At 46.1% G+C, this 23599-nt stretch overlaps 1 protein-coding gene across 1 annotated transcript in view; it reads left to right on the plus strand.

The window, feature by feature from the left end:
* RAPGEF5 (Rap guanine nucleotide exchange factor 5) overlaps positions 1-23599 on the plus strand; it is a 222077-nt gene that overhangs the window by 185257 nt on the left and 13221 nt on the right. Inside the window, exons 15-23 of the mRNA XM_045827622.1 lie at positions 1572-1602; positions 2454-2532; positions 4655-4804; positions 8738-8835; positions 11793-11915; positions 13558-13736; positions 17439-17529; positions 19699-19749; positions 20535-20622. Coding sequence (XP_045683578.1) covers positions 1572-1602; positions 2454-2532; positions 4655-4804; positions 8738-8835; positions 11793-11915; positions 13558-13736; positions 17439-17529; positions 19699-19749; positions 20535-20622 — 890 coding nt within the window. The remainder of the gene's footprint in view (positions 1-1571; positions 1603-2453; positions 2533-4654; positions 4805-8737; positions 8836-11792; positions 11916-13557; positions 13737-17438; positions 17530-19698; positions 19750-20534; positions 20623-23599) is intronic.

The following is a 23599-nucleotide window of genomic DNA, read 5'->3' on the forward strand; positions in this document are numbered from 1 at the left end:
GCAAGGACCTATGTCCCAGATGACTCTGTCCAGCAAAGCTATCATCTAGAATGGAAGGGCAGATAAAGTGCTTCCCAGACAAGGTAAAACTAAAGGACTTCATCATCACCAAGCCATTATTACATGAAATGTTAAAGGGACTTATTTAAGAAAAAGAAGATCAAAACTGTGAACATCAAAATGGTAATAAATTCATAACTATCAACAACTGAATCTGAAAAACAAACTAAGCAAACAAGCAGAACAGGACCAGGATCATAGATGTGGAGACCATTTGGAGGGTTATCAGTCAGGAGGAGGAAGAGGGAAAATGGGGGGAAAGGTGCAGGGATTAAGAAATGCAGATTGGCAAGTGTAGGATAAACGGGAATGTTAAGAACAGTATAGGAAATGGGGAAGCCAAAGAACTTATATGCTTGACCCACGGACATGAACTAAGGTGGGGGTGGGTGGGTGGTGATTGCCTGAGGTAATGGAGGATACCGGGTAGAGGGGGCAAAAGGGGAAAAATTGGCGCAACGGTAATAGCATAACAATAAAAGTATATTTTTAAAAAAGATTGCAGCAGTCTGAAATACACGTCTCGTAGAAGAGGTTCATTCCGGCCTTCCAGATTCCTGACTTGAGGTGTAAAGCCTGACTTAATTGTAGTAAAGGGAGGTCCTACTGCAAATGAAATGTCTGTGTAATTTTCAGGAGCCAATAAATTCTCAAACATGAAAATCACATGTTTGGAAATCCCGAAATGGGGTGTGATTTAGGGCAGTGAGTTACAAGTGAATGGGGTGAGTTTCGGTGGCCTCCTTGGGTCAGAGTCTGCAGCGTGACGTGTCCAAAGCCGAGGACCAGTACGAAGGTGGGAACAACCGAGTGAAACAAGAAGAGAAAGACGAGGCTAACGTCAAAGCAATCCCCCGAGAGGAAGCTGCTCTGTGCTGTCAGGGAGGCCTTATTACTGCTGGGAACCTTCATGTCATGCTTCCACACGCTTACATATACTAAAGGCATTAATGAAATGCAAAACACTCCATTAAAGAACCTAACATAAAAGTGGGAGATAAAAGATTGAAATAAGAAAAGGATGTGATGTGATCCTTGTATCCTTGGTATTAGATTATGAAATCTTTAGATTCCGGAAGAAGATTTGAGTTGGGGGGTCCTGCTGGATGTCCCCCAGTTCCACCACACATAGAAATATCCTGGAAAAGATGCGATTCAGCCACTTACTTAGCTACCTGAATAGCAATAATTTCAGCTAAAATGCAACCGGTATGTGAGAAAACTAGAATGGCTGTGTCCTGAAGAAGTGCCCTCCTTCCTCCAGGGTTCACTTTCTGTGGGAGGAAAGCAAAACATACCTGTTGAGTAGACAGCTTCTTCACTTCCTGGTTCACTGGGGACCCAGAGCCCAAAGTCAAGTGCGTTATGCACAGTGAACTAACGAATACTGCGCCTTATCTTTTGGAAAAGCAAAAGCCTCCGCCCAGTGTCTGAAAATTAGTCTGCTGTGACAATAACTGCATTATTCTGGGCGTGGGACAAAGACTGACCTCTTGTTCTTTTCCTTTCAGCACTGTGGATGAATATTCGCCGCAGAGGAAGGTAAGGCAGGCCACTCTCCCTGGGAAATGCGGGGTTCAGTCTGGAGCCCCAGCCTTGCTCATTCGTACCTCCTCAGGCAGGACAGGGCAGGCAGGGGCTGGGGCTGCAGCTCGTACCCTTGGATTCCAGCTTCCCCGTGCTGGTGCAAGGACAGTGTCAGCCTGTGCTTTTGCTGTGCTCTCATCCACCTGTTTTTGTGATGCATTTTAAAGTCTCAGAGTTTCCCTGGTGTCCCTGGAGTGATATAGATTTGAATGTCAAACACTGGTGGCGGGGGAGAAATCCAGACAAGTAGCTTGACTACAAGAGTAAGAAAGGCTTGTAAGCAAGTTCCACACTTTCCAGCCCAACAGAAAGAGAGTGGGTAGCAAGGATGAATGTGTTTCCTATCCAACTTGAGGGAGAGACTGGAAAGGAAGATGTTAGGCAGAAGTTGTGTAGGAGCTGATAAGGAACCTATTTCCCTTAAGAAGGTCATTGTACTCCAGTATTGAAACCGTCTCAAGTCGCTTTACCGAAAGGGAAGGTCGATATGGGGATGCGGAACGGTGTCTGCTCAGAACCCGGGGTGTTTGTAGTAACCAGATACCCTCCAGCCAGTCGCAGGGAAGGAGTAGGGGGACTTTTTGCCTGGGGCTGGCCTTGGGCCAGGTCTGCCGTGTTGCTCAGACTCTCCACCTCCACATGCTTTCACTGAGGCAGCTCCCAGTTTACTCCTCCGTGACTGGATGGTGGATTTCATACTTAAAAAACGAAATTGGCCCACTTGTTTGGAACATGCTGTAAACAGCTGTGGCTTTCCAAAGGGCAGGAACACATTCGTTCATTGTTCTCTTTCTCCCTTCTCACAGAATAAAGCCCTTTTCCACCAATTCAGTCTGAAGGAGAACTGGCTCCAGCATAGAGGGGCCGTGACGGAAACCGAGGAAAGTGAGTACGGTTCTTCCGACGAGGGTTTGGGGGGTGGGGGTGGGGGGACTGTCAGTCAATCACCAAGCCTCCCCAGCATTCACACAGCAGCCTGCCTTTAACCACCTCTAGCTGTCACACCCTTTAAGGAGCACATCAACATCAAAAAATGATGGCTTTTCTTTTCCGGTTTTCGCATTACCATCTTCGTGATCATGTGCTAGTGTCCCAGGGACCAAGGACAGTTTAAATTGGAGAAATAAGGAAAGGAGCCAGCAAAGAGCCTCCCGCGTTCCTGGGCAGAGGTGCAGGGTCGTCTGGAAACACGGCCTTCCTGGGGGTCGTCTACTCCCAGCTCCATGAGCCCGTTGTCTGGGACTCACTGCAAAGTCCACCAAAGCCCGCGTGCAGGGCACAGTTAGAGAAGAAGTCTCAGAGAAAATTATCAGAGGAAGGATGTGCAATCAAAATTCTTGTGAGGCAAGGCTGTGCCAGGCAGTGCCACACACCCAGCCTGTCCTCACTCGGTGCCTGGCAATGCCCAAAGGGCTCCTGGCCCACCGGGAAGAGGGCTGGCCCATCCACTCAAGGGGAAACACTTTGTTAGCGCCCGGAATACGCTGGCGTGCTTCTCTGCGGTAATATCTTGTAACAACAGAACCTCATTTCCTCCTGTTTGGATAAAGGTTGAGTCAAGTGCGGAGCCGGGAAACACTTACAGCAATTAAAATGGTTACACTATTGTGACTCAGAGACTTTCTCTTTTAAAACCTTTTCAATAAGTCCTGAAATTCTAAGTGTGCGCATTTAACATGGCTCAACTTCTTGAACCCGTACTTCTTCTGTTACATTGTGTATAAAGCCACCCATGAGGGTGCTGTCGTGTCGTGATAAGAGGAAGGGCAAACGAAATGATCTTGTCTCCCAATTCCTTACTTGCTGACCTCCCTTGCCTGTTTGTCTCTCAGTTTAATTGTCTCATCTTCCAAGCCGAGTTCCAAAATGTCTGAGTATTTCAGGGCCCTGGTCCTCTCTTTGTTCACCAGTTTGTTAAGCAAGCTGTAAGCTTACATCACAGTGAGCGGTTTGTCAATCAGATCTTTGCCTTGCTCAAAAATTCCATGGTTCTCTGCAAGGAAAAAAAAAGCCTTTTTGTCTCTCACAAGTCTGTTGACAACATACAAAACAACTCTTTGTTAGATGCTATTGTTTTAGCGGCACGCCTAACCAAACCAAAACCAAAATGCGGCCAGCGCCTCCTGGTGGTGTGTTTACTTGGAGGTTCACACAAGTAAACGCATAGTTTGACTTTTGCTTTCCTTGCATTTCTGTTGAAACATTCCTGGGTTTATTTTTGTGGTGCCGTTTCAATTGCACATGCAATTTCTCTAGCAGCTGCATGCCTTTTTTAAAAAAAAATTTGTAATATAGGAGAGGAAAATATCTAAGTACATTATTCCTCCTGTCTTTTCTAAAGAAGCTAGTGTTTTATTGTTCAGAACAGCTGATATAAGAAGCAAACAATGTGTCAATTATCTGCATTGCTATTGAAACAGTTTCTAATGGCAAGTCATAAAGAAACATTTTTCTCGAACCTGTTCACTCAGCTAGAGATAATGTCCTAGTAATAATTATTAGCACCGCAGACAATAAAAAGGAAATTACAATGGCTAGAAATGTGACCTCTCTTTGGAAACTAAACTCACCACCATCTTGATCGGGAAAGGGAGGTGTCATTCTTAAAAAATCAAGACGACTGAACACAAAGACCACAGCAAATGACAGATTTTTAGAAAAGCGTATGAGAATTCTAATGACGACATGTGGTCCACACTGGACCACTGGGACTGCCCCAGAGTGGAGTGTGAAGTAACAGTGTGTGCGTTAGACATGCGTGTGGGGAACCTAAGCCCTCCTCAGGCTCGCTCACCGGCTTACACCGACTGTGTCTCAGGCGTGCGCACACACGTTTGCACACATGTCCCCTCAGGCGCCTGTGTGCAGCCAGAAACAGGTGAATCGAGCCATGGGTGTTTTGTACCAAAGAGGCGAGCGGGGAAGGTGGGTGCCTTGATTTAGAGAAGTCTCTGCACCTCATAGCCGCAGTCCTCTGCTGTGTAACAAGGCTTCTTGTCTCCTGCAGTTTTCTGCCACGTGTATGTAACAGAGCACTCCTACGTCAGTGTGAAGGCCAGAGTTTCCAGCACGGCCCAAGAGATCCTGAAAGTTGTGGCCGAAAAGATCCAGCACGCAGAAGAGGACCTGGCTCTGGTGGCCATCACGTTCTCCGGGGGTAAGTGGTTTTCTGTCCTCGAGTGGTAATCTCTCACCAGATCTTCTCCAGGAGGGACAGTTGACATTTTTATAGAGTAAACGTGCAGCTCGTGCCTTCTGGGTCTGCAGCTGGATGACCACAGGAACAATGAGAAGCCACCTACCAGAGGTGTTTCCATGACAACGGTTGGGTACTGTTGGATACTGAATTTCCTCCCCTAGAACTGAATTAGAGAGGCAGGCCCATGTTTTGAAGTATATTATAAAGCTTTTCTTTTATATTTGGTACTCCAGATAAGCCTTCTATTTTCATATTTAAATGAACTTGGGAAATGGCTAAAGGATGAAATTACTTTAGGAAGAGAAAAGAAAGACAGCCTTGAACTAGTCATGGTGCTGGCTGACAGTTTAATACTGAAAGACCCCCTGCTGAAGGAACTGAGGACCGCACAGTACACCCGAAGCTCACAGGCCGTGCTCCTTCAGGTGGGCGCGGGGCATGGGCCTGGCCACAGCTGTTTCTCCTGGTGGGCCTTGTTTACCCTGAGAAGGGTTTATTGTCTGTTTGGAATAAGATCACACAGACGACAAGCTGACACTATTGATCAGCGCGACCTGCACGGACCCCTTCATTTTCGCCAGAGCCTGTCAGGCGTCCAGCTTACAGCCTTTATTGAATATCTCATTAGCCCTGAGGCAGACACCGAGCAAGTGACCTGGCATCAGCCGCTGGAAAAGAGGAGGACCGGGTGGGGGAGGGGAGGCAGATAGCTGGCGTGTCTGCCTACGCTTTGTTATCGCTCTAGAGGCAGGAGACGGACGTTAGATTCTAATGCCACGTGCGAGCATTAGGTGACAGGAGAGCTTCCATTGCTGTGTCACTCGGGGCCAGGTAAAACGGTCCCACAGGCTCCTCGATGACGTGTGCGAACAGACACAGCCCTGCCCTCCGGCCTAACAGACAAGAGCATCCCCTCCCTCTCCTCGGGCCCTCACTGTGCATTCCTCCCAACAGTGTCCAGAAAGACAGGGGCGAACATTTGAGAAACATGTGCATTGCAGGAAGTTTAATCAGAGCGTGATTAAATTTTTTTTAAGTTCTTTTTTTAAAGATTTTATTTATTTTTAGAGAGTGAAGGGAGGGAGAGAGAGAGAGAGAGAGAGAGAAACATCAGTGTGCAGTTGCTGGGGGCCATGGCCTGCAACCCAGGCATGTGCCCTGACTGGGAATCGAACCTGCGATGCTTTGGTTCACAGCCCGAGCTCAATCCACTGAGCTACACCAGCCAAGGTGTGATTAAATTTTTTAATAAAATATTTCAGACACTCCAGATGGATATGATAAATGTATACTATAGTTAATTTTAAGTGACCGAAACTATTAAATGACTCTAAACAATGTTCAGTTCCATGAAAACCAACATGTTGACAGAACCAGGACAACAAGTACTCACTGGGTCCCCGTCCGGACAGAAGGTGCAGGAGAAGAAAGGACTCCGAGCGAGCTCGGCGGCACAGTAGACTCCCGTGAGACCCAACAGGGCCACGGGTGAACTTGGAAATTAACGAGTGGCTCCTTTGCTCCCCAACATCTGTCTGATGGCCCTGAAATACCATTTTTACACTCTATTAAACAGGATGCATCAGGGTGGGTGGTGGCATTTTAGTGTGTGTAGACTCATTGCTAATCATCGCTAGAAGTATCAGCTGATCTCGGAGCGATCCCACAGCTTTGGAAATGTGCCATCATTTCCCATCAATTAGTAGTTTTGTCCCTTAAGAACCTTTCTGCCTGCAGCTTAATATCCCCCAAACAATCATGTTTTTATGAGAGAGGAAAAGAAACAGAGCTTAATGTATTCCTTGTTCTAGCTACATAATTTTCAATAAATAGTGTTTTAAATGCTACTACAAAATGAAATAACAATGAGATCGACTGTGGTTTTAGTTTTCAAAAAAGTTTAAAGATGTTGGCAATTGGTAGATTTGTGGATTTTTTTTTTGTAAAGGGACTGGTAACTATTGGTGTCATAGCTTTCAGTGGATGTAGAGTCATTTTTGTCCCAAGGGTAGGCATATGTGTGTAGTGACAACAAACGTGCCCAGTTATTCAGAGCTTAAAATTTTATCAGTTTATCAGCTTTAATCTTTTATAGTGCAGTGACAAACCTGAAAATAAGGGAAAAAAATTTCTTAGCACATGGAAAAATGATGGAGAACACCACAGCGTTTTATCCCCCTAGCAAGCGTGGGATGGCTCCCATAAATTCAGATTTAAGGTGTGCGTGGGCACACAGAGGGTTGTAAGAAACTGTAGCCAAACAGAGGGAGGAGATGGAAGAACCAGCCACGTGGGACCATTTGCTACTCACGTCAATAGCCTGACATGCCCGTGCTATTGATCTTTATAATGCTGGGCCATACAGAATATATTAGATTATCATTTGTGTGCTCTGTATGAAGCAGAACTGTTCAAAACAAAATTTGGCATTTTAACTGATTAAGTTATGTAGGAAAAGATGTGGAATATTGCATTTCCCAACCGTGCTGGATATTTGAAGGGCTGCTTTAGGAGAAGCTGATTATATTACAGTGGAATAAACTTGAGTATTACTTTAGTCAATTCCCATCTGCGTTTTGTAGTTAGGAGGAGGGTGCTTCTCTGTCGTGGTGTAAAAGCGCACCAGCGACAGCACAGAAATGGTCAGAGGATAGGAACCATTTGCAATAAGGAAAATAAAATGGAAGGAAAATATGTGAAACATTTCAGCTTCAGTAGTAGTCAAGAAATACAAAATACACTCCAAATCCATTTTTGGTTTCCACAAAAGAGCAGATTTACCAACACTAACGATCAGTGTTGGTCAGTGTAAGAACTAGAAAGCAGTTTGACAGTTTGCATCCAAAACTTTAAAAATATTTATCCCTTTTGACCTAGTAATTCCACTACTGGGAATCTATCTTAAGAAAATCATCACCCCGACCAGTGTGGTTCAGTTGGTTGGGCATTGTCCTGCAAAGCTAAGGGTTGTCAGTTTGATTCCTGGTCAGGGCACATGCCTGGGTTTCAGGTTTGGTTCCCGTTCGGGGCATGCAAGACATAACCAGTTGATGTTTCTCTCCTTCTCTTTCTCCCTCCCTTTCCTTCTGTCTACAAATAAATAAATAAAATATTTTTTAAAAAGAAAGAAAATCGTCAATAAACAGCCCAAGATTTATGCACAAGGATGCTGATTTCAGCAGTTTTTACTGTGGCTACTATAATAATAGATTCCATTTATCAAGCCCCTGTTATGTGTCTGGTCCTGTGTTGGTATGTAGCATGCATCTTGCCATCTAATTTATATGACCAAAAAAATGGAAAATATTAAATGTCCAACAAAAGTAGAAAGATTAAGTGATGGTATAATAGACTGTTAGGTAACCAATTAAACACAACATATATAAATAATTTTGACAAATGGTTAAGTGCATGTATGTAGTTTTATACATACGTATATGCACAGATGTATATATTCATAAATATGCATATGTATAAATAATTGTTAGTATATGTGTGTATACAGAAACACACACACTCTCATACATAAAGATCAGAATGAAAATCTACCCAAATGTTAACCAATATTACTATCATATGGTTATACTTGGAGTGATGGGATTATGAGTGAATTTTACTTTCTCCCCTGAAATGTTCTATGTTCCAAAGAGCGACTGAGCGTTATAAGAAAGATCACCAGAGGATTCCCCTTAATGGAAAACGAGGAGTAATATGCCGGCCCTCACCAGTACCTGCACAGAGTGTGCAGAACTCAATTCAGTCTATTTTACATCCTATTTCCTTTTAAATACGCTTCTTTGGCAGGTTTCACTCTTTAGACGTACCTTGTATGCCTACTGCTGTTCTTGTGTTTCTAATTACTCTCTCTCTCTTTTTTTTTTTTAAATAAAGAAAAGCATGAACTTCAGCCAAATGATTTGGCGATCTCCAAGTCCCTGGAAGCATCTGGTCGGATATATGTCTACCGGAAAGACCTAGCTGACACATTGGTGAGGACCTTTGGCCTTGTACTTGAAACACACAGACACAAATGCCAGATGAAAAACATACTTGTGTGCATTTTACAATGAATGTCAGAAAAATACATTGAACGATTTCCTCTCCTAGCCAACGGGACACTTGTCAAGTAACCCTGCTTTGCCAAATCCAAGACTCACAACTGGACGAATTCTAAGCCCCTCCTTAGTCAAGTCCTGCTTCTCTCTGAGCGCCCGAAACAAGGGATTTGAGACCAGGGACTCCCTCCCCATCAGAAGCTTCATTCTATTTCTTCATTTCTGGTGTGTGTGTGGAGAGTAGGCTGAGAAATGCCCCCTGTGTGGGTAGAAGGGGAAGGAGACGGCCCTTGTCTCCATGCATTTGGTGCACTGGCAGTGTCCCTCCCCTCGAAGAAAGGGTGGGGGGGGTCAGCCTTCCCTGGGCAAAATAGTCTCATGACAACAGTGGTACATCAGATGCCACTGAAGAGGAAGCATCTGCAATAAGGTGGACCCCACAGTGTAAGTTACTTTCAGTTCAAATTTAAGACCATTCACATCCAGCTAGATGACTGGCATGTTGTTTCTGACACCCTCAGTTGAAAGTTGCATGCGGTACAGTGGGCTCCATCACCCAGAAGAAGCAGGCTTTACCGACTGAGACTGTACCATCTAGTCTCACGGTCCTAGTCCATTTCCTGGAGTCAGAACTGGGCTGGGTCTTCCTAGCTGGTTCCTGTTGTATAGACAGTTGGGGACTGTATACACCATGTGGGTAAACAAAAACTGCTTCTAATAAAAATGCTTTCTATAAAATTATCTATAGGATATCAAGTTACCATAATATCAGTCACTGTCATTTTTGATACTTCATTACCAGAAACATAGGTGCTGAGTAACTTGCATTCAGTATCTCATTTAACATTCCCAGTAACCCTGTGAAGGTCGGAAAGGCTGCAAGTAGCTTACTCTAGCTTGCAGCAACCAAGGGGACAGCGCTAGGACCCCAGTCCCTTTATATTCGACTCTAGAGCACCTGTGCATTCCTTTCATTTGGATGTGATGGGATCACTGGTCCCTTGGCTGCAATGATGTAATTGCATCAGTGAAACATGGCATGCTGGACGATGTTTTGCAGCATCTTTGAGTAAATAATGAGATGGATGTGACTTCACCCCTTCCCATGAGGAGGATAGTTGGCTGAGCAGCTGCTCTGGCTCCTGGTGGTGGAGGGGACCCGCAGCCTAATCGTCTCCCCACCCCTCCTGCCTCCTGCCTCCCAGACCTCTCACGCAAGTCCCAGGCGCTCAGCTCCACTGCCCGGGGCCAGGGCAGGGGAGGGCAGGCCCGAGTCACTGTCTTCATGGGGTTTGTAGGTGCTGTGCAGTATGTTCCAAGAGAAACCAGACACCCTCCTTTCCCCGAATGTTTCCCCCACAAACTTTGCACACCACCTAAAATTTCCCCATTGGACTCATAGCTTTAGGTCTTTTATCTCCAGAATATTTCTGTTGAAATGGGACATTGCCAGGGAAGAATAACACGTGAAACCACTAATATGCACTCTACTTGCCCATAGATTATATTCTTCGAAAGCAGGAACTAAATGCTGAATGAATGGCTTGGAGAAATACATACAAAGAGTTTCTTAGAGAGGGTGGTAGGCAATCTTGAAGAACCATAGGGCAGTACCAGGGTAAGGGGCATATTTGGGGAGAAAGTAGGAGGTGAAAATCCATGTGAAAATACCTTTACACTCCAGACTCTTAAACTGAGGTGAGTGTTACTTCCCAACTCGTGGCCCTGCCTGTGGGTGTCTGCCGTGCAGGCTGGTGTCTCTCTGGTCCCGGTCAGACAAGCCCAGAGAAACCTTGGCTCGTCCCCACCTCAGCTCGTCCCCACCTCGGCAGCCCTGCCCCAGCGTGGCACGTGCGTTTGTGCCGTCTGCCCTTGTGGAGCTCCGCACCGTCTCCCACTCTGGGACCACGGACAGTGTGCGTCTGCTCTGAACGAAATGAAGTCTGTGGGAAAGCTCCGTGGGGGTCTTTGGCCAACTATTTATAAATGTAAGAATTCTAAAATGCAAACAGCGTATCTTGCTGTTTAGAAACAGATTGGTATTTGGAATCTGAACTATTCCCTTCATCCTGCTATGTCATTTAGTTTGCAAAGTCTTATTTTCTTTTTCCTAAGTCATTAACCATTTCAATGTCATTAACTATTCAAGTCCAGACCCTCAAATGGGAGAATTTATATTTTAATTAAAAATAACAGATATTTTGAAAAGATGCTAAATAATTTTTAATACATTGAACAATGACAACAGACTTAAAGTTGTGGTGGCATTGGATAATTTCACGCCCTATTTTAAGGAAGTACTGTCACCAAACACAAACCTGTTTGTATAGGGAAGGCAATTGATACTTAACCATCTACCATGGGGTGTAAGAGAAGAAACTCTAATTTTTTATTTCATGTTTCAATTTTTTTTTTTTGCTTTCCACAAGTGTTTTAATAAAATTTGTAAATGCGTGTCTGGGCTGAGGCTTGTCAAACATATTTCCTGTAAAAGCCATGTCTGCCTTTGTTGAAGTGCACTGTGACATTTCTCCTGTTTGTTTTTGTACCAGCCCCGCTGGCACGTGAATTCTTAAACCAGAAGCCCAAGTGGTTTCGGGGCTTTAGCTTTCATTATGCTGCCTGCCCTGGCCGTGTTTCATAATCAGATTCATGTGGGCACGTGGCGGGGGTGGCAGGGGCGGGCTCACTCATTGATCACGTCTGCTGTGCTCGAGGCTGCTTCCTAAATTGGCTGTAACTCGCTGAAGGTGAACAGACCTGGGAAAATATTAAGTGCCCTCAGACAAGATTGCTTTTCTAATCTGAGTGTGTAGTGCCTTTCTGTGAGCAGCCGGTGCAGAGCCAAACATCGGGACTTACTGAGGATCTGTTTGCTTCTGTTGGTTTAGAACCCACTGGCAGAAAATGAGGAGTCACAGCAAAGGCCGATGAGGATTTTGGGAATGAATACTTGGGATCTTGCTCTGGAATTAATGAATTTTGATTGGAGTCTCTTCAATTCAATTCATGAGGTAAGGACAGAGTGAAAAAAATCAAGTAAATGCTAGTGCTCTTTGTGAATTCTTTTCAAAGAATATTTATGCATGTGACTAGGTTTTTAAAAGATCCATCATCTGGTGATATTATTATGCTACGATACCATGGTCCAAAAAGATATTTGAAAGGCTGATCCAGTCCTAGGAATCAAAATACACAGTCATGCTTTATTTGCTCCTGGTACAATCATGTATTTGTAGAATCAGTATAAACATGTCATATTTTTATATGTATGAACACACATGTATGTGTATCTATACATGGAGCTCTAATGGGATTGAAGAGCCATTTTGCATTTGATACCTTTGATACCTATATTAATTTTCCCATGAAAGTTATAATAAACAAGAACCATATATTATTTGTGTATATACATGTCCATACACATACATACTCATCCTTTTACTGAAGAACATTCTATAAATTCAGACTGTTCAGCAAGACTTCAAGTGCTTTCTTGAAAACTTTGAGATATATTTCAAATTTTTACAGCCATCAGCTTCTCCCTTGAGGACAGCTTATAACAATGATAGATTATGGATGAGATGCTGCTGACAATTCATGAATAAATGAGTAGCCAGTGGAGAGGCTCCCGGGAATCAGAAGCGTGGCGGCCACGTGCCACCCCATGTGGCCCTTGCTTTGCCACGTAGGGAGATTTTTCTTATGAGACGGCCCTTCCTTCTGAAGGGAAGCTCGTGCCCAACTTAACCCTGAGTTTCATGTTCATTTGGGGAGGACTTTTCAATGACCTCATATTTTCTTGTTGAATTTTCCACTCGATGATCTAATTTTAAGCAAGTAGGGAAGTCGTTCCAGTGAAATGGCTCACATTTGGAAATGTCGGTAGAACGGGATGTGTCCCTGCTTCTGCCCCGGGACTGTGTCAGTTTCCTCTGTGAAATGCACACACCTCCATTTGAAATGAACCTGCTCTGTTGCTTTACATGTAGTCAACCTATACAGAGTAAAGAGTTACTAGTTACTGGTCTTACTCGTTTTTTGTTTTTGTTTTTTGGACCCTGTTCTTTCCTCTTACGGGTTGGCACTGTCTTCCATCAGTGGTTCTCAAACAGTGGGTCTCCAGAACAACATCCTCAGCGCCACCTGGAAACATATTGGAAACAGACATCTTTGGTCCCCACCACAGACCAGCTGAATCAGAAACTCTGAGTAGGGGGAATGATCCTGATTCTCACTGAAATTTGAGAACCCTTGCCTGGAGAATCTACCTGTGAGGGTCTAATGTGCATCTGAGCAAATGCTAGTGGTAGTATTTATTCATTTGCACAGGAGTTTGCCAACAGAACAAGTTTAGGAAGTTTGGATCTGATTCAGCCTGTGATTTAAACTTTGAATGTCTAAGATTTTCATGTAAAGGCATCATTCTTACACTCGAAAAAAATTTATATAAGGAGTCTAAGTGAACATTGTTTAATGAGTCATCTCTAAAACTAAAGATAAGTTGTTTCAAATTTAATATATTATTATTTGTCACAGTCTCATATTATGATATAAAAGTGGCTACCAGAGATAGCTCTTTAAAATGGACTAAATTTTGTGTCAACTTCTCTTTGTGCTGAAAATAAACACTGACGTGAACATACTTTCTTTCAGCAAGAGCTGATCTACTTCACATTCAGCAGACAAGGGAGTGGGGAACACACGGTGAACCTCAGCCTTCTGCTGCAGCGCTGCAACGAGGTCCAGCTCTGGGTGGCCACGGAGATTCTGCTCTGCAGCCAGCTGGGCAAGCGAGTGCAGCTGGTGAAAAAATTCATCAAAATCGCTGCCCAGTGAGTTTCCAGTGGTGAAAAGTATAATTCTTCCCATCTCCTTGCGGGAGTACTGTTTTATTTTCCTTGTGATGAGTAAGAAGGGTTGGATGTAAATGGGTAATACTTAATGAAGTGACCCAATGCTTGAGAAGGTCTGCTCATGAATATTTATATATTTGCATTTGAAGTATTTATATTTTAAAGTAAATGTCAACATATCAGACTGAAACACTCTGCTCCATACTGTAGAACTAATAAGCACACATACCCCATCCTGTAGCTAAATGACCATGTGGCCAGTGAGCTACAGTAGGCTAGGAAAATAGGGTAAGATGAGTGAAGGGGAAAGATCATTGAAAATGAGATGCATTCGAGAATTCTGCTCTTGGCTCCTGGGTGCCCACAGTACAAACTTGACAAACTCCTTAGCAGGGCCCACACTGGCTGGTCCCCCCTGACCTCTGAGCCTCACCCACAGGGTGCACCCCATGCTGCAGCCACTCTATTCTGTGCACACCACCCCCCAAGCAAGAACATGTGTTGCTGCCTCTGCTAAGAGTGGCCCCTTCCACCCAGCAGGCTGCTGCCACTCTTTACAACACAGGTCAAATGTCACTTCCTCCTTGAAAACATTGCTGATTTTCAAATGCAAGGTCAACTACGTCCTACCCTGACTCCCTCCCCTGCACACACATAGACACAAGATTTCCTTTTTAAAGATTTCTTTATTGTGTGTATTGAACTTCCCTATTTATGTAGGGCTCCTTCACAGGCTGTGTTAGCCTCCAGTGGACAGAGACCAGTTCTAACCAGTCATTGTTCTGGGTACCTGGTACAGAACTTAGTGAGTACCAATGACTGGGTAAATGTTGGCTGAATGACCTTTTTTATTATAGCAGTTTGCTGGGAGCATCTCTTAAAATACCCGATCAGAATCCTCAGACTGCTCTTGAGATGGCTTCCCAGCAGAAGCAGGCAGCAGCAACCAAAATCTTTCCCAGTTCCTTCTGCCTGCCAGCCTTCCCAATTCATTTCTCCCTTGTCTTCCAAAATAGTGGTTACATCAAAGTGTTTTGAGTACCTGTCCATGTAACCTATTCAGGAACTGTGGATTGGTCACTTGTTAGAGGTGCAGATCCATGCGCACTATTGTGGGGAAGTCACAGTACACCCCGGCCCTGCCTTCAAGGAGTTTGCTGTCTGCTGGCTGGCAGAAGGGACTGTGTTTCTACAATGCAGAGTCCCCACCCTGGGGGCTTCGGAGGAGGGGAAGCTCACTTACCAACAAGGAGGGAAAGGAAGGTTTGGAGAACAACTGTGGAAGAAGTAGCCTCCTAGGCGAGTTTGGCTTCCTGGGCAGAATTTGACAGGTATCAGGTCAAAAGAGGTCAAAGTCACCTGGGGAGAGGCACAGAGAATGTGTGGTCTGGGGAAGGACCCGCATCCAGTTTGACCCCAGGGGAGGGTGTTGCTGCGGAAGTCGTGGGAGATGCATCTGCAAAGAAAGATGGGACCTTTCTACCAAATAAATGGTAAAGGATCTCGGATTTCAGACTGAAGAGTGGAGACTGCCCTGGGGAGGCACTAGGCATTCACTGGCAGTTTTTGTGCAGGAAACTGATGATCGGAGTGGTTCCTCGGAAGGTCGGTGTGGAAGTTGCACAAAGACCGAACTTGAACCCTGAAGCGGGGTTGTTTTGTTCACTTAGACAAGAGACAGTGGACGTCCCTGACTTGTTCTGTGTGGCTGGACTGGAGGGCGGGACAGATGAGCCTAAACCCTGGACTTTTTTTTTTTTTTTAATTTGGTCAATGTGTTTCATATTAGTCTGTGAAATACCTAAAGCGGAGGCTCTTTTGGGTCCAACACGTCCTTGCAAATACCAGTCACTTGGATAAATGGGATACCGATGTCCCAAGGAGTAAAATGACACCACACAGCTCTGTTCCCAGGGTAAGACTCTACCTGTCCTCAGGGAAATGGAATCTACTCACATCTTCTCCAGGCGGCCTCATGATCTTGAATTATTTACGGTGCTGGTCTCTAAGCCTAGCCCGTGGACTGGAATGCCAATAGGAACACAAAGTTAATTTTTTTGTAATCACAGGAGTAGGAGTAACCAAGGGAAAATAATCATTTCCGTGATCACGATGTGTTTTTCCTGCCTAAGGCATCCTATTTGCATATTCATGTTTCCCTTCCTCTCCCCATCCCCTCCCCCCGCCTCTGTGGATCGGGTGGATTTTATTCCCTCGCACAGACAAAGGAGTGTGTGCTGCACTGGAATGTGTAGTGTCAGACAGTCTGTTCTTATCACGGAATGAATGAACCTTGGGAACGGAGGACTCCAGACTGGAATGGTGTCCAAATATTTTGTGCCGTCTCCATTTGTCTTCTAGAGAAATCGCGTCTATGTTAATTCCTTTTTACAGATTCAGGTGTTAGATATATGTGCTTTTTTTTAAAGTATGAATGAAAAAGAGATCTGGACCAGAAAAATTATTTAGGTGGGTAGGGGGGAGTGGCTAAAAGATAAAAAGATGAGGATTTTATCTTACATTCCACAGAGATAAATGATGCTAAATGAAAAGAAGAATAAACCTTTCTATAATGAATAATCATAAAACCATTTTCCCCCAAAGGTTTCAATTCTAGTAAACGCCATGTGAATGGCTTGCTATATGCAATGCATAATTTAATACGGTATATAACTGAAAGAACAAGATACAAAGTTACCATATACACTGCTCCCCAAGTCCATATGAGACGTTGGTGGAGGTATCAGGGGAGAGGTGGCACCTGGGGGAAGCTGAATTAACGTGCACTAGGTGTTATTTCTGCATCCAGCTCACTGCCAAGCACTTCCATATTTTTCATGTTTAATTACCAAGTTAGGGTAATCTCTTCATTTTAAAGACTCACCTCACAGAAGCTCTTTCCTACTGAGTCCTGGATAAAGCAGTGTCTAGAACTCACAGACACTAACCTGGAAGTACAGGCTCCCTCTGCGATGGCACACGCCCTCAGCAGGCTTTGAACACTGGCGGAATTTTGACCACTTAGGTCAAGGGTATGACAGTATGTGCAGCAGAAAACCTTTCAGAGTGAATGGAGCGCAACATGATCTTGTTTTGCGTTTTATTTCCTTTTCCCTTTAGATGAGAAACGTGGGGCAGGATCCCTATGATATGTGCCATAGTTTACATAAGTGCATAATATAGAAGCAATTTTGCTCATAGCAAAGAAAATGTGTATAAATATAATGGGACGGGCAGCTTAGACCCATGACGTGAGGGGGGCTTGTCTGCCGCAAAACAGCTCACTGACAAAGGGGCAGGGCCAGAGAGCCAGTATAATGAGAGCATGGAGTATACCAAGACGAATTTAAGAGCTTTTAGTTGAAACTGTAAATGCATCCAACATAGATTTTTAAAAAGGAGGGAGTTTGTGAAGTGTCAGAGGGTATCAAGAACATAGACCTCCTACAGGTAAGGATGCACCCCAGCATTTGGAACAGGCTCATGTCAGAGACGCCTGAAGGGGCCCCACCCCTACCACGGGGCGCTCTCTCTCCAGGGTGTGGGGCTGTGGAGCAGAGTCCAGCCCTGCCGCTGAGGTTGACCTCTGTGGCCTAGGGGAGTATTTTCAGGGGCGTCTTTTGCGAGCATCTGGAAAAGGACGTTGCCTCAGAGTGCCCTCTGCCTTCTTTCTTGCTGCAGCTGCAAAGCCCAGAGAAACCTGAACTCATTCTTTGCCATCGTGATGGGTCTCAACACCGCCTCTGTCAGCCGGCTGTCCCAGACCTGGGAGGTGAGCCCTTCGTGTCTTCACGGAGAGGGAGGAAGAGGAGGGAGGGAGGAGGAGGAGGGGGGACGGATAAAACTGAAGGGAACCGGTCCAGCAAGAAGCCTTTGTTTACAATGCATAGATTGACTTAAGCGATTTAAATGCATCCTACTAGAAAAAATGTTTTAAAAAAAAAATGTGTCGTGCTGGCAGGGACCGTTGTGGTCAGGTGGTCTTCACAGTGGCTATGTGACGTGTATGACAGAGGTGAGAGCTGTAAGATGCTCCTCTGCTCTGCGCCCGTGACTGTGAGGCCCCGGTTCCCTGGGGACCCTCTCCACGCTCCCCTGTGTGAGGTCCCGGGACTGGAGGTCGGCTGGCTGGCAGTCTCGCGAGTCAAGCTCTGGGCCTCCCCCACCTGCAGGGTCCCGGCAGTGTGTTCCCATGGGGGATGCCCATCTTTGTAAAATTTGCAGCAGTAAAGGAATTTTGCATTCATTTTCTGAAAGAAGGCCTCCGGAACCCTGGCCCTGCCCCCGCTGGTGGGTGGTGTGTGAGGAAGGCTGTGCAGGTTCTCAGGTGGAGGGGCCCACAAGAGTGAGGGCGTGTTCTCAAACATGGACTTGAAGGGTAGATGTGCAGGAACTGAGATGGGGGCATCCCTGGTTTTAGCCAGACACAGGGGCGGGGCTCTCTGCCCCTCCCACGGCCCCATCCCTGACTCTCCGTGGGGTGCGTTTCCTCCGCTCTCTGCCTCGCGCCGCCGTGGACCATTCCCTGCCTCATCCCTTCTCCTCTCCCCTCGTGTTGCGTCTTCCCCCTGCCGGCTCTGGCCTGCATGCGGTTCCTTCAGCTTCCTCAGCCTCTCTCCAGTCTTCCTAGACTCCGCTCTGATCCGTATCTGCTCCAACCTCTTCATGGTTCCCAGTGCCAGCTCCTGCGAGGGAAAGGCTGAGAGGCCAGCTATTTCTTTTCTCACGTTAGATCCCAGCGTAGGTCTGTGGGCAACTTACAGGCCCACTTGGGCGAGTCGGGGAGATCCTCCGGTGGAAGGCACGATGGTGGGTGCCCCCGGGCCATCCGGGGGGCGTGTCCGGCGGACGAAGGTGTGCTGCTCAGGGGAGCGATGGGAACAAGTTGCAGATGGCTGCATTTTCTCTGTTCTCGTATGATTTGTCCTCCATGCATTAGTCTGGTTGTGTCTGTGTAACAGTAGTTTCCAAACAGATTCAAGGGCCTGTGTGCTGTGGTTAACTGAGTCCAAATTAAAAATGATCAAATTGAGAAAAGTCGGTTTCTAAATAATTCAAAAGGCTAATTATTGGGGGGTTGCCTCAATTACTTTGATGTGGTTTGGAAACAGAAAGTCCCACAAATATCTCCCAGAATGTAGGCGTTTGTGTTAATATCTGGAATTCATTAAGTGCCAGCCAGGAGCAGCAGGCTTTTCATGGGCCGTCTCCGTGTCGGTCAGAGAGTCGGGAGACTCGCAACAAACCACGCAGCTGGAAGGGACAGAGGCAGAGTTCAAGTCCAGACCGTCTTCTTACTATACCTGTATGAAAGGCGCCCAGCTTTTCACTCAACCACGTAAAAGGCTGGCGGGAAGATGCCAGGCTCCTCTTCCTCAGGCCCAGATGTGTGTCTGGGAGAACAGCGTATCCCCTGTTATTTCACCCGCCACCTGTCGGTGTGGTTGATCTTTATAATGCAATGCGTCTCCCTGTCAAAGTGCCGGCTGTGTGCTTTAGGGTCTTCATGGCCTTTCCCTAGTTGAGCCCTCTGCTGTGAAACATAATTATATAATTTGTACAAAAAATGTCAGCCGACATTATTATTCCCAATCAGCAAGGCTATTTAAGAAGATGAGAGCATCCGTCAAAGGTAGGTTATAGGCTGAAATCCAAGTTTTTATTAAAAAATCGCCAGCATGTGGAATGTCCAACCAGCTGGATTCCAGTCCTGTGGCTGACTGAAAGTATTGTAAGCCGTTATCAGCCACCTTCCCAAGGAATGTCACATTTCATCGGGAATGACAATCGCATCCGGAGGAGGGGTGGTCGGGGTGGAACCCGACCAGGGATGGGTCTGTGTGCGGGTGCGGGGCACCGAAGCACCATGTAATGAACATTCCCCAGTTGCCTCTCAGATGAGCGGACTTTGACCTTTTCTTTTTTGTGTGTTTGTTTTTAGAAAATCCCTGGGAAGTTTAAGAAACTTTTCTCTGAACTTGAAAGCTTGACAGTAAGTACTTGAGGCGGAGGGGACTGGTTCTTCAAATTTGTTGCTAGAGTCTGATTTCGTCCCAGACCCCAGTGGTGGGCGTTGGGGCTCCGGCCGGGCAGGTGGCCCAGACCGGAGCGCCTGTGTGTGAAGATGCAGCTTTGCGTTTTCTTAGGAAGGGAAGCGAGTCTGCAGTCCATGCTGCCGCTTCTCCGTGGGAGAAGGTGGTGGGAATGGTCCTTTGGGTATGATTTTGAGAAGGCAGAATTTTAAGGATAGTCCATTTCAAAGCCTGCAGAGTTCATATCAGTTTAACATGCAATCAGTGTCTTCTGCATTATTCTTCTCTCCGTTTTACCATTTATTAGGTTTAGATACAAAATGTGTAGTTTCTTTTCAGAACACAGCAAGACAACATTCTCTTGTTTTCTCTGCATGGTGAGGGAAGGTGTCTTTTTGCAGTGTACCTAACCCAAGACATTGAGGTTGCTTTGTGATAGAAATTATGCAGAGGAAACTGTACTTGAAAAACCGATTTGAGGAAAATAATAGGGCAATCCAAAGGTGTCTCTCTTTTGCAGTCAGTTCCCATTATTGTAAACCAATAACTCGGCTTTCATTCAATGCCTGGGTTTTCTGCCCTGATTTAGGGAGTTTATTTTCCTAGGAAACCTTTATCTACTTCATTCTTAGGGAGGACCTCTCAGTAGCTAAACCACATTCAAGTTGTATCGCAAAGTGGCTTTAGAAGTCTTTCTATAGCTCATTGATTTTTCTTTCTCTTTGCAATCTGCTTGCTTCGGCAGAACCCTTCCCTGAATCACAAAGCCTACAGAGATGCATTCAAAAAGATGAAGCCACCCAAAATCCCGTTCATGCCCTTGTTGCTTAAAGGTAATGATTTTTTATCTTTTATGATATGTAATTCCATTTTCCAGGAATTTATCGCTGTAACTATATGAGGCCAAAAAAAAGGACTCAGTTTATTTCTTTAAAGTGATGTTGACATTCAGACCTAACTGTGTTTGCTTGTGACTGTTTTTCAAATGCTCGGTTATTTCTGAGACACCTAAAATCCTGAGTTGCACTTGAGCAGACATCAAAGCATTTTCTCTCGACTCAGAAAATTTGGCGCTTTTGTGTTTTTACTCCACCCTGCTCCTAAGTGCTGTTTTATCTTCTGTGACTTGATAAGCCACTTAATCCAACCCAGCATCGGCTGGCATACAGAACCCACCCAGTGCTCAGTCAGGTGCTCCGTGGGCCACCCAAGTTCCAGAGCTGCAGCCCACGGCCTGCCACGGCGCGGGAGAAAGGCCTGTGGTCAAGAAGGGACTTCCCGCTTCCCAGGAATGGAAGCCGTCTGGGAAAGAAGGTGACCACTCCGGGCCAGCCCCCGCCTTCTCCGCGGAACAGCAGACACTTTATACAAGACACGTTAGTTAACATCACTAGTGAGATGAGACCTCAGTGGTCTCTTCCAGACTTCGGGAATTCACGAAGGGGGAGTTCGTTTCAGTCTGGCTCGAGCTCCTACCTGTGTGCTTTCCAGGGAAAGGGGATTTGGTCGTTTTTCTTGGCTGTATTTTGATTCCACGGGATTTTATAGAAATGTGATTTTATATAGCCTCTGCTCTTCAGAGACTCGTCACTTCAGCCGGGTCGGGTTTCCATGGCTGGCCCCGTGAATGTGGTTCTGGCAATGAGTGACATGGGAACTGGATTGCTGGTTGGCCGGCCCGCGCCCCCCCCCCATGACCCCCACACTGCCGGCCCTGCTAGCCGGCGGTAGAGCTGAGTTCCCCTCTTCAGCGTCTCTCAAGAACAAGCAGAGCTTGGAGGGTGGCTGAGTCGCTGCGCACGAGTCGTGTAGTCCTCATCGAGTGCGAAGTGGGAGTCCCTGAGAAACAACAGAGACAGAAGTATGTCGGGACAGCAGAGGGGCGCAGGCAGGCTTCACGGAAACTGCAGAGATTCTGCTGGATGCGAACGGACGAAATAAAGGAGAGATTGTGATATCAAAATAATGTAAAGGTTCATTTGGTTCTACGTATTTATTTCTTTATAAGATGCTTATTTAGGTTTACTTTGCAAATAAGCCTAAACGGAGAACCGGAGGACAGGGGTATGGCAGGTGGGAAGTAACACAGAGACTCACTGAGACACAAATAGGAGAAAGAATATGAGAACAGGTCTTAGAAGGGAGTTTACTTTAGGAATGAGAAGTTTTGAAACAAATGTTTTTAAGGGGATGAGAAATTTGCGGACAGTGCCCCTTTTACGTAATGAGACATGAGCGAAGCTCTCTGCCATGTGTTAGTGCTTTTCCCCCCAAAAAACACTCACTGCAGTCAAGTGTCTCTCACTCATGTCTTGGGGTGGAGGCAATTTTCTGCTCTGCTGAGTCCAGCCAGACCTCTTTGTCAGCGGCACGCCAGACTTCCTTTTCTTTCTACCCAATGTACATTCACTCGTGCGCCCTGGCAAATTAAACACGTTTGTCTTTAGACGCTTTCTTGAGTTAAACAAGCACTTACTTTTTCCTTTAATTATTTGTCACTATAAACATAAACATCACTAGCACTCTATTATATTTAAAGTTGCTATTTTGTCTGAAATAATGTCCAAAGGAAAATAGGGTGAAATTTTGAAATATGTATGTATCATGCACAGATAAGACATTTTGGGGAAAGTAAACAACATTAATTCTTAGGTCTTTTTTAACTGCAAAAAAAATTATCTTAAAAGTTGCAGTAAAATACTTTAAAGGAGCCAGCTTTTTAAGGAAAATGGCCCCCTGCCCCCCACTCCCTACTTCGGGTTCCTTCTGGTGGGAGAAAAAGGACCCGACTGAGCTCCCCGGTGCCGAGAGGCACTGGGCCTCCCGCGTCTCCTGTTCCGAGGTGCTTGGTGCTCAGCGAGTCTGCAGGGTGTGGGCTGAGCGTGTCCCCTGAGGGCCCTCTCAGCCACCAGCTTCCCTATTTTCTGCCCTGATTTCTTGCCTTTTGATACACTTTCCCCCCACTCCGGTGTGGAACCTGTTAAGAACGCGAGGAAACCCTAAGTAAATATCAAGGGGAGGACGCCGCTGGACTAGAGGCCCAGAGCAGCCATGTGGTGGGTCTGTATTACGTGGGGGTTGGTGATGGTGGCTCCTCCCCACAGAGTGAGCGCTCCGCGGGTTTTGAAGAGAAACCGAGGTCCTCGTGGGCTGTGTGTGTGTCTTAGAGCGGAGGTGGTTGTTGCCGTTTTGGGGGGGGGGGCATATTTAGATTAAAGGAATATCAGGGTGCTTGTATGTTTCTTCCCTTTCACGTGCCCCCTGTTCAAACGGAGGCATTTCATCCGGCACTCTAGTCTGCGGAGTGTCTGGAGAGCGCCCAGGGGTCTCCGGGTAAAAAAAGGAGCCTGGCAGGAGCCCCTTTCCCACAGCCTGAGCAGCTTCACACCCCGTGACTCAGGTCCTGAGATGCCAAAGTGTGAGCGCAAACCACCCACCCACTGGTGTCTCTCTCACTCTCACACCTTTCTCTGCACACGCCTGCCTCTACAAGTGCCAAAACCATCAGTCCCTGGAACCCCCTCCTCCCAGCCTCTCCTCCCTGACCTGGACAAGTCCTGAGAGTCGAGGTTCAGTGAGACCCCCCAGGAAGAGGAGACTTACGGCTGCAGGGCACCCGCGGGGCTTGTAAATGCAGCAAGTGGACGGCGACAGGTTGTAAGAAATTTACAGCCCGAGTCTTTCCGCTGGTGAGGAAAGGAGAGACACGGTGGTCAGAGGACGCGGGTCCCTGGGTCTGAGTCCCGGCCGTGACCTTCAGTCTGTGATCCCGGGTCGCCTGCACGTGTTCTGTGGACCAGCGTTTCTTCA

The sequence above is a fragment of the Phyllostomus hastatus genome, unplaced genomic scaffold, assembly GCF_019186645.2.
Source record: "Phyllostomus hastatus isolate PE091 unplaced genomic scaffold, TTU_PhHast_1.1 phas_scaffold_78, whole genome shotgun sequence".
In the NCBI taxonomy this organism is placed as follows: domain Eukaryota; kingdom Metazoa; phylum Chordata; class Mammalia; order Chiroptera; family Phyllostomidae; genus Phyllostomus; species Phyllostomus hastatus.